Below are 11,462 nucleotides of genomic sequence, written 5' to 3' on the forward strand. Positions count from 1 at the left end.
CTACTGTAGGGCTGGCTACGAGTAGAGAGGTGCCTCTTGGGGGGATGAGTACAGAAAACGCTCGAGCATGTATACGGCTCCGACGCAAGAGGCCTTGCAGATGGTSTGAGGGAGGATCAATACGGTAGCGTTTATAGATAGTTTAGCTCAGCACGTCCTGTGCCCCAGTAGGGGACTTTTTGGGCCTACGGCCCCCCGGACGAAAAATATACATAACATAACATAACATAGCATAGATCAAAGCGGTCGGCGACTTGGCCCCACAGCGACGGCCATTGTGCCTAGAAAACTCGTCAAGAACGCTGAGAATGACGTCAAAAGTATATAGCTTCCGGCATGTGTTGACCGAGGCCGTTGCCACATTTGGATTCGACTAGTCAAAACTTTGGACTACTTCTCGACGTTTGTACTAATCGCCGACCCCCGGTGCGAGTCAATTTGGAAACAAATACAAGGCATTCCCCTTAAAATTCGCCTTTACGACGGAGAAACTTCAAGATTCATCTGATCTGTGGGTGAGTTTGGTCCGGCATGGAGAAGCCCAAAGGTTTACACAACAGTCAGGGTCGAGATCTCATTCAGGACTTCGTTCCATCATCAAACAGCGCTGGCGATGAGGAACCGTCAAAGTCTTTATCTCACTCCACACAACCCAGTTGCCAGAATGACGCCAGCTCCAAGACTTACTCGCTTAGCGGCTCAAAAAGCTCTAGAAGGCCTGCGACGAGCATGAGTACGACCAGGACTCCCTCCCCAAGAGAGTCCGATTTGTCTAGAATCCGATCTCGGCCTGTACCTTCTTTCAGTCATCCTATAGCCCACGTCAAGACGACCGAAGATCAGCTCGTTGACTTCGACGGTCTCGACGATCCCTATCGGCCCCTGAATTGGTCTACCGAGAAGAAGGTCATCACAATCGTTCTCTATGGCCTCATCACTATGTCTGCAACTTGGGCATCGTCTTCTGACTCTTCAGGGACCGCTCAAGTTGCGGCGCATTTCCATGTCAGCAGTCAAGTAGCTACACTGGGAACTAACACTATTCCTCTTAGGTTTTGGAGTCGGACCCCTCCTCTGGGCTCCACTTAGCGAGATCTATGGGCGACGACGGGCTGTTTTCATCCCCATGTTTGTCGCCACCTGCTTCAGTTATGGAAGCGCTGGGGCGAAAGATTTCCAGACTCTCATGATCACACGCTTCTTTTCCGCTTTCTTCTCGTCAGCGCCTGTTACCAACACGGGGGTGGTTTTGGGAGACTTGTTCCTTCCTTCTGAGAGAGGATTCGCTATGGCGGCGTATGCTATGGCTGTAGTCGGTGGCCCTGTTTTAGGTATGTTATGCAACAATCTTACCTTCCAATAACTAATATCAGCTAGGTCCCATAGTGTCGTCTGCTGTTGTGCAGGAGCCGAGCCTAGGTTGGAGGTGGACCGAATATCTGACTGGAATTGTGCAGATTATCTTCTTGACGTTGGCCGTCATCTTTGTCGATGAGACTTATGCACCCACGCTTCTAATCCATAAGGCCAGACATCTACGTCGTGAAACAGGTAACTGGGCACTTCACGCAAAGTTTGAGGAGTGGGATGTGAGCATTCAAGAACTTGCAGGAAAATTCCTTGTCCGTCCAGTGCAGCTTCTGATGACGCCTATTTGCTTCCTCGTTGCCTCGTATGCAAGTTTCTGTTACGGTATCCTTTACATGCAGCCGGGGGCTATTCCCATTATCTTCCAAGAGATCAGAGGCTGGGGGTTTTGGTCTCCTCGCTTCCATTCATCTGCATTCTTCTTGGCGTCATCCTTGGATGTGGGGTGAACATCTTCAACCAATTGCTATACAATAAGGCTTATCGTGCTGCTGGAAATCGAGCTGTCCCTGAAAAGCGTCTGCCACCTATGATGATTGGCTCTTTCCTTTTCAGTGGAGGTCAGTTTCTCCTTGGGTAGACGGCGCAGAAAGATATTCACTGGGTTGTTCCCTGCATTGGCTTGGTTTTGTTGGGGACTGGCTTTTTTACCATCTTTGAAGCAGCTCTCAACTATTTGGTCGATACTTTCACCATGTACGCAGCGTCTGTTGTCGCCGCCAACACGTTTCTCCGGTCATGTTTTGCAGCTGCCTTCCCACTTGTTGTTGGGCCTATGTATCATCATATCGGGGTCGGGCCTGGCTCTAGCATCACAGGTGGCTTGGCGGCGTTGTTGATACCTGTTCCATTTGTGTTCTATTTCTATGGAAAAGGGATCCGGGCTCAGTCGAAGTGGTCAAAGGCCTCTGTATACGACTAGAGAGACCTATACTACCAACAAGAACACAAGGTGTTGTGGATGTGATCCCGTCTTGAGAACGCACGCGACATACTCTCATTCTATACTAGTCTCTTTGTGTTAGCCACCCAAGTACCCAATTTCACTCGCTTCCAGTCTGTTTATTCCATGGCTTTCGGGATCTTCCTTCTGTTGAAACTGGTTAGGCATGAGTGCCCGACTCGACAACTCGACCGTTGAGATGTTGTCAGTGCTCGCAGCCATCGATAGGCGACACGCTCCCCAATACTGGACGAAAAAGGCGTCCTCAATTCATATCGGAACTCCACTGCTGCTATACAACGGTAGGAAAGCGACGCCTTCCGAAACGAAATATGTTCATGCAGGCATTAGTGTACTAGCCCTGGACAACTGGATGCTTAAGTCGCGTTTTTCACCCTTCTTTTCGGACTCGAGCTCTCATCGATTATCTAGGCTCCAGCTGGTAACACGATCTCAAATATGAGGGGTGACGTTGCGGTCATCACCATAGCGAATATAGCATACCTATTGAACTTGAAGCATAGCGGGAACCATCAAGTAGGCAGATATAAGAAGATCGATAAGATAAGTGTGACCAATACAGTTTTCAAGGTCTCGTCCTGCTCAGAATTCTCCACCGCCTCTGCTGAGTCAGGCTTGTGATGAAACTCTATCGGTAAAGAAAGCGCACGGTTGGATGTGGCGTTCATGAGCGATTAGTGTGACAATCGTGTGATCGGAGTTTTTGTCAGAATGTTGGTCAGATGGAGGACAATACCATGAGGCATGCAACTTATGATAAGCCAGACGAAAATTTCTCGAAAGGAATTCCGCCTCGAAAGCGATGAGTTTGTCAAAACACCCGGTTAGCGAGATATTTAAACACTAAAGACTCGCGTAGCAACAAACAGACAAGAATGAAGGACCGGAATTTCCAGTCCTTACTTGTCATTACAAATGGAAGAAGTACAAAGACGCTCGGCAGATAGTTTTACCAGGCTCCCTCTTCTTGAATCCTGTTGCTCGGGCATTTGTTGTGGGTGTCCTGATCGACGAGATAACACCTTTCAGAAGCCGTCGATGCGATGACTATATCTCGGGGGCATAGACAACGACATGGAGGGGTGTAAGCCCTAAAAGGTATGTAGAGACATAATACAGCTAGAAGTGGCGGTCGTGATAAAATAAAGGGTAATAATTCAGTTATACATAGACATTTACAACATGAACTCATGAAAAAAAAAAGATAAGCAAACTGATCTGGATGCGCCGATGCGCGTCCCTTTGGATCAAAATAATCGAACAAATACGGTGATGTGCCATGTTGAATCCCGGGCACTGTCGTACTCGTGCTTTGCTTTGTTCTAAAAGTATGGATTTCCTAGACATACGGGCATTGTGGCTGCAGTGATTTGCTTGCGGGTTTCGAAAATAGTCTTCTGTTAGAAGATGTGCTTTCAGTATGTTCTGCGAATAGAAGTGCTTTCAAGCTTTTCAACATTGATCAAACGAGAGTCAACTCTTTTACACTGACTCATTCAAGGACAGTCGATGACTAATGCTAGGAGAGCTGGACAAAGCACTCGGACTCCGAAAGCCACATCTTTGTTCGTCATACGTTGGCGCCTGTCAATCACGTAATGTGTTTAGCAGAGCATGCGCGGGATTTTTCATATCTACAACTAACTTTTCAAATAGTCAATCGGTTATTAATCATTAAACAAGCAGACTACCCTGGCTGTACACGTGGGGGAGTCTGATATCATCACGTTGAGCTAATAGTCTCTCGGTGCCCGACCGTCAAGGCTTACTGCTGCTAGTTTCTATTGAGTGTGGCGTATAAACTGATGGTTGATGGAATTTAAAGCTGAAAAACAGTGGTTAATCTATGGTGTATAATGACGCTACAACAGCGCACATAGATATGGCGTGATCATACGGATATTTCTTGAAAGTCCACTTCAAGGATTATTTACTCAGTCAGGTTTAATCCCAGAGTCTAGTAAGGGCCCTATACGTAATGCATACCCATATGTGAGCCATTTTCCTGGTACACCCAGATGAATTTGTAGTAGAAAAGCATGGTAGAGGGCAATCATTTCATGATTGAACTCAAACATTTTGACTCTGACTGACTCAGCTTTAGCGGGCATAGTTAAGGGCACATACGCACAAAGGCTCTATGCGCAAAGGCAACCATCCTCAATCCGAGCGCGGGTACCAACGCAGGGCGTATTAAACATAGTCCTACGAAGGCTTTAGTCCGACTTAGTCAGTACGCAAATCAGCCGTCGGCGACGTACACTTCAAGACCGACAGACTGAGTGTGCTTCGTGTTCGGTAAATGGCGTTACCATTATAGGACAGCCTGGTCTAGAGCGTTGAGTATTCGACACTCGATAAGGCGCCGCAAGAAACCGCCGGAATCCAAACATACACACGAGTAGGGCGGGTAGGCGCGCTAGCTGCTTGAACTGTAAATCCAAAATTGAATCTTCTCTACAAGATGCAGTCAACAACAATGCTGTAAGCTCCTTGAACAGCGAGGATCGTCTTCCTGACAATAAAGTGATTCAAATATGGCTTCTTCTAGTCATTGGTAAAGCCGCGAGAATAAGCAACAGGTGCAGGGAGATAAGGCAGGCCTTAGCTTTCTATTGGAGCGCTTCGGTGGCAATGCACGGGCTTTTTATCTATTGGCATGAATTGGCGTGAGATTTAAGCTGAGGAGGTGGTTGATTTCTAAATCACCCATCAGTCACTGAGCCTGACCAATGCTGAACTAAACTTCATGAAGATGCGCCAAAAACGACCGGGTTACGTGGGAGGCATGCATCACTGTGGATGGTCATGCTGACAAGTTGCGGCCGTCACGGCCAAGCTAATGTCGAATCATCAGCTTCCAGACAAAACCTAATTTAGAAAAGGAGACGTCGAATGAACCATGTCCATCCGCTCTCTCGGGTAATCGTTGACTGGGATCTTAATCCATCCAATAGGTGACCTGTATCGCGTTTACCGATGATATACTCCTCCAGTAGCCCTCACCCCCGGACGAGACATTTGGGTGGACGACAATCCGTGCGTCTAGAATAAAGATGCTGACGGTTGTAGCCTACATCTTTGAAAACCCCATATCAGTCCCAAACATAGAATATAAATAGAGACTAGTTTTCTGAGTTCGAGTATTCGTCGGTGACAATTCCGATGTAGTGCCGTGAAATATACGGTAATATTGGACATTACACGTGGACCTTTGAATGAGATACAGAAGTCTCGGGACACACAATCACGATTTACCAGATGGTCGTCATGTTTCTATCGTAATTTTCAGCTAGACCTTGGAGTTTTCATCACTCGAATATCATAGAATCAAATATGTTTTGGACATCATGAAACTTGTGCCTGGCGGCTACTATTTATCTAATTTCCAAACTTCATTGTAGTGTTGCGGATCTAGACTAGTGCCCGTAAAGGAAGTTCCATATTGTCCTCAAGTTAAATCGACAAGCCACGGCCTGAGCGGTAGGGGAAACGTCTGCAAACATTTCCACCTCGAGCAATTTACACCACTTGCCGGCCCGATACTGCTTCGCTTGTTCCTTCAGGAGCATTGCGATCTAGCTTTCGCAAACGCTAGAAACGATTCCTCTGAGGCACAGACCCGCTGCACCTTCAGGTAGAATGGCACTGTCAGACTTGTCCACGGTACCCGCGATCACGCCCGAGTCATGGTCGCAAGGCTTTATGATGGGTTCATTTTGGATCGCCATGGCCCTGGCAAGTATGCAGAGGAAGAACATTCTACATAAGCTGATCCTGTTGGAAATTAGTATGCCAAACGTGTAGCCGAAGACTTCTGTTGACTTAAACCAGCTTTTTCTTTTTTTGGAGTGCCATCGACTTACGTATTCAACTTCTTTGGCCCTCCCGCGTGGGTGTGGTACCTTTCCTTGACCGCCATTCTCTTCACCGCGCCTTGGTCCACTCCACTGGGTCGTTGTGTCGCATGCAAATTTTACATGCTTCAACAGAGGACATGGCCGTATGTTCAACATAACCCGGCCTTTCGAGCCGTTGTCTAGGTATGGAGTACAACTCATTCTTCTCTCTAGCTATCGCTTCTCAGTCCGATAATATTATGTTAGAATGCCGATTCTAGTATATAGAGCCCTGTGGTCGACTTTCACTACGGCAGACCTTCTTTGGAACATTATATACCGCTATTCTCTGACTCTCGGCCAGATCTTGTGCTTCTCGTCTCGTTTATCCACTCTCCTTTCTGCTATGTGCCTCAGCATCGTCTTTCTCGTCTTAGAAATTCTCGCCGCGGCCCCCATCCTCTCTCTTGTCGGAACCCACCACTACTAGAAATTTGCTTCTGTATTCCAATGCCTTACAGGCACCATTATCCTTTGCAACTTCAAAAGTGCGCTGGGTGAGCTCAGCCATCACAGGACTGATATGATTGACAACGCGCCACTTGGGAGCGACCACACTGAATCCCATGATCGATGGCATGAGATGCGTCGACAACCGAGAGGTTGTATGTTCTCGAGCAAAAGAGCTGTTCTAGCTTCAATTTAGTATATTTAAAAGGTGAAGATGGCTGAGGATGAAATATTGAGTGGCCACAACGCCATAGACCTGGCGGCCCAGCCATCCATAGCATTACTCCGGGGAGGGGCTGGCACTAAGGATGCAGGAGTGATCACAAAAAACGAATGGATATGACTTGAGCCCATTACTTAGAGCTCTTCATCTTGGGCCTTTCAAGTTGTTGGCCACAACTGAACTGTTCTGAATATTATCTGTGATCAAGTAGAAGAATACTGCCGCTGCCAAAACTCGATGAAGCCACTCGAGATTGGAATGATCAGTGGAGTAACAGAGTCAGGGAGTACACCGGCAATAGATAGAGTACCGTTCCTTCAGAAGACATGGTCAGTGAATTATACCGGCTTGAGTCAGCTTCAGTTCAGGTTGGATTCGATTGTAACATTCGGGACCTTGGAATTCAGGCTCCAAAGTCTGCAGCAGCTTCGAGGTAGAAGGGAAGTGAGTGAGATCCTCAACATCGAACCCGCCGGTCTCTATCGTCCTGGTAAAGGCACGGTCCAGCATTTAGACAACCTCAATGTCACCTCAGTTGAGATCGTCAGGTACTGGAAAAGCAGCGAATCGCCACCAGGTGTAGTCCATAAAGACAAATATATGTATCATGGAGCCTGACCATTGCCCTGGCCCATCGCGTGACGGAGCAAGATGAACATCGGGTTGTTTCTCATACAAGGGCCTTGAGACTGTCCAAGTCGGCGATGATGTTGTGTGATGTTGTGCCCAGTAAGTTACTGGGGATATCGATGACACAGATTCGATAGGAAGAGATTGAGTTACAAATTGCTACTTGTTGAGGATGGGGCGGGCTGGACTTGGAATGTGCGGATGGGCGGCTTTCCTCAAACAACATGATTATTCGTTAATCAGAGGATCGAATTTCCCAGACATCACTAAGTTATTGAAAACGGGGTACTCAAAATATGTTCTTGTATAAATTAGAGTATCATGCTTGGATTGCACAAGATCCCTGTATTTTAAAATAGCTGGAACTGGCCTCGGAAAGTAGCACTCTCCGATGGGTTTTGGAAAACGTCATAACTCAGGACCAGCGGCTCGAGTTCTCGCTGACAGAGAATACACGCTATATTTCGGGTGGCCGTCTGCAAAAACAGGTTTGAAGACCACCGGTAGCCAAGCCAAGGTCGCATCAATGACACTGTTCGTAAGACATGAATAACCACAATGTTCTTGACAAAAGAGCACCTCCATTTCTTTGTATCACGTCAGTGGTGTTCAGTGTCCAGATCTTGGTCAATCTTCATGTTGTGTTCGGATATTTGGGTTACATTTAGCTCTTGTTCAAGTAATATTCACATTGTGCTCACGTGTTCACATCTTGTTCAATTTGCGTGTTGGCGTTCCTGGTCTGCCCCGAATACTGCATTTGTTTACAAGCCTCGATTTGAACACTGGCCAATTCAAGACACTGCCTGGGAGGCTGCACACCATCTGAGTACAAATACAATTGGAGGCAACTTCAGAGTGATTGAATTCACATGATCTCTTGTTGTATAGTACTCTCGTAATGAGAAGAAATGGAAGACTTGGAAGGATGCCCGATAAACACCGGTATCGTTCGTCAAGGAACTAGCTTCAAATCAGTCATGACAAAAATCCAAGTCTGCAGGCTGGCTCTCCTCTCGCCATTTGATGACATCGCATGCCCTGATTGTCCTAGTTGCTTCATCCGTATCCTTCTCGTCATCTGCCGGCGGTGACAAGATCCCCTAATCGCCTTTGCCCATTGGAAAATCTACAAACCTCCAAAAATCCTGGAATCCAAGAAGGCATTGATGCACCATCCTCTTTCGCTACTCACGCGGAGCACTTGCCCTTTCCAAACCAGCCGCACCTGACTGAGTAGGTGATTTGGGTGTTTCCCTGCATAACAGTTCGGGTGTAGTCTTTTGTTCCGCCCCGAGCATTGCGACAGACAGCACAGCGATAAACTTCATTTCCATTCCTCAAGCCAACTTCGTCATTAGCCATCCTGCCGCCGACATCGTTGCACATGCTTGCAGCCCTGAGATCCCGCCAGACATCTAGTTGACTGGTACCTGCCCATTCGTAGAAGATTCCACAGTCCTTAGCCAAGCCAAAAGCCGGCAGGAGAGTCAACATGCCAAAAGTTGCGAAACGCATGCTAGAGAGCTTAGTAAGGAGTTAGTGGGTGTTTTGGGGGAATCATTCACTAACTCTGCTAAGTCTTGGTAGTTGAAGTGTTCAGAAATATTCCGATGTGTATAGTAAGGGGACCCGTTTAAATCCACTAAGATATGTTGCCAGCATCTAATGAGAGCGAAAGTGTAAAAGATTCAGGACGACAGGATCCTATTTAATAGCCTTTGACTTTGCCTAGGATCGAGCCCCGAGTGAGTCGTTAAATATAAAATTACAATTCGTACCAAAGGGGCCCGAGCTTTGTATCGCTACGATTAGAAGGCTCGAGCGCTTAGGGACGCCTATGAAGGAGGGCCTACTACTAGACTTTGTGTTTCTTTCCCCTCTACATATGGCCTAGGATGGCAGGAATAACCCACCAGCAAAGAAACGCGTTCACATAGCATCGGCGGGAGTCAACAGACCTTTGGGATATAGACTCTAAATAGATTCTACCACTGGACAGACACGAGGGATTATTCTAAACTATTACATTTTGCCTGATCAAAACTTCATGGCATGGCGTTGTAAATCAGTCACCGCTTCTACCGGTCTCGGCTCTGCCGGGTCTCACCCCAATCGAATGGCAATACAAAAGTCCCACCAGCGCTAGCGCACGGAGCAGCAAACTGCCCCGGTCCCTCGACCTAGCTCGACGATGAAAGTTTATGTTTACACCGCCTTTTGTTTCATTACGAATCTGGAGCCCGAAGAGACATTTTTGATTAGAAAGCCCAGCAGCAAAGTTCAAGTCCGTACGTAGTGCAAAAGCATTTGCGTGACTCACCGTTTAACCCATGTGCTCTTGCGCTTGGGATTCTGTCAGACATTACGTGTATTCGGTTCATTGATGTAAAATTTGTGTATTCATGTTATGTTCTGTCAAGAATCTGTTCCCTGAGCGCGTCGCCATTTTGGCGCGTAATCTGAAGCATCCCTGCGTGCACGTGATATCCTAGCACCTATTCAACAGATTCCCGGCTACGCTACAATGAGAGCCGCGGGGTCTGATTTTGAAGCCAAGAGCTGCGATATGTCTGAATGTTCTTTTTTTGTCTTCTTCTTTCTAATTCATCTGGTAACGCAAAATGGAGCCTACCGACCATTCCCATGTGTCCTGTTCCATCGGATTACTTTAGGATCTCCACCCCCAAGGAAAAACATGGTTTCAGTCTTAACCTTTTGGTTTGTTTCAGCTCGTTTCGTCTTCGCCTGTTTTTAATCTTGTTCCCTGGTCTTGCTTTACGCTAATCTTTGCGCATTCTGCACTTGTACAGTGATGAACAGTCGTAGCTTCCTCTTTTACAGAACTTGTACATTCTCTTCGTGTCTCCGCACAGTGCCAGTAGTTTCTTTACGTAAACTGCATACTTCTGCATGGATGCTAATGAACATCCGGCTTAAACTTAATCCGCCTTCCGATGATGAGTCACTAGGCCCGTTGACCTTGACGCTAGGAAGGGGCAAACTTGGACTCTGCAACCCTCCGCTCATGGCACCTCGATTGTCGAAAATCCAACGGACCCAGCTCGAGAATGTCTTCATCAGTAAGTTACAAGGTGAAGAGATCATTACGGACGAAGCAATAGCCCAAATGATCGGCCGATGTACTGCACAAACTGTTCGCAATGCACGATTTAACATGCTCAAATATGGCACAATCTACGCTCCTCGTCGGGCAGTCGCCTGGCCTGGGGACGTGACAGAAAATATGTGGCTCGCCTTATAGGATCGACTAAACCGCCATCCGTGCATGACCCAGCAAGATATGGCTGATTTCATCAATAAAAAGTATCATGTCAACCTGTCCAGAGTTACCATTGATAGGATGTTGAAATGCGTCGGCTAGACTACGAAGGTGGCGCAGAGTATCGTAAAAGAGCAAAACTAAGATCTACGTGACGATTATATTGAAAGACGATCCCATCATGACCCTGCACAAATGATGTTTATCGATGCAAGCGGTAGTGATCGCGGATTGGCGATAATGGAACGAGGTTACGCCCCTAAAGGAGTAACCACGATCCAGTTCAAGCGATTCCATCGCGGAAAGAGAGTGCAGATGTTGCCAGCCTACACCCTGGATGGTGTCATATATTGCAAGGTGTACCATGAGAATACAGATACCGAGTTGTTCCAGGGGTCCTTGAACGGTTACTGCCCTTCTGTGACAGATACCCAGAGCCCAAATCTGTCGTATTTATGGATAACGCCTCATTTCACGCAATGACCAAAGCCTCAAGGAAAGGTTTACCGCGGCGGGTGTGATAATAGAAAAGTAACCACCGTATTTTCCCGATCTCAATCCTATCGAATATCTATTCGGCTCTGTCAAAAACCGCATTCGGAAGAGACCTTATGTTATGTTATGTTATGTTATGTTATGTTATGT

The 11,462-nt window shown here is 47.0% G+C and overlaps 2 protein-coding genes across 2 annotated transcripts; one reads left to right on the top strand and one right to left on the bottom strand.

Moving 5' to 3' along the window:
- Window positions 1–531: 531 nt before the first annotated feature.
- On the top strand, window positions 532–1,817 carry FMAN_16271 (uncharacterized protein; the record flags this gene model as incomplete). The annotated part of the gene is made up of 3 exons (XM_041826130.1): window positions 532–1,012; window positions 1,053–1,331; window positions 1,378–1,817. 3 exons carry the CDS (start codon window positions 532–534, stop codon window positions 1,815–1,817), a joined length of 1,200 nt encoding a protein of 399 aa, XP_041691442.1.
- A 6,908-nt stretch (window positions 1,818–8,725) lies between these two features.
- On the bottom strand, window positions 8,726–9,052 carry FMAN_15411 (uncharacterized protein; the record flags this gene model as incomplete). The annotated part of the gene is made up of 1 exon (XM_041826131.1): window positions 8,726–9,052. The coding sequence occupies one exon, from the start codon at window positions 9,050–9,052 to the stop codon at window positions 8,726–8,728; it is 327 nt and encodes a 108-aa protein (XP_041691443.1).
- Between the last annotated feature and the right edge of the window lie 2,410 nt (window positions 9,053–11,462).

Source organism: Fusarium mangiferae (genome assembly GCF_900044065.1).
Source record: "Fusarium mangiferae strain MRC7560 genome assembly, contig: FMAN_scaffold030, whole genome shotgun sequence".
Lineage (NCBI taxonomy): Eukaryota > Fungi > Ascomycota > Sordariomycetes > Hypocreales > Nectriaceae > Fusarium > Fusarium mangiferae.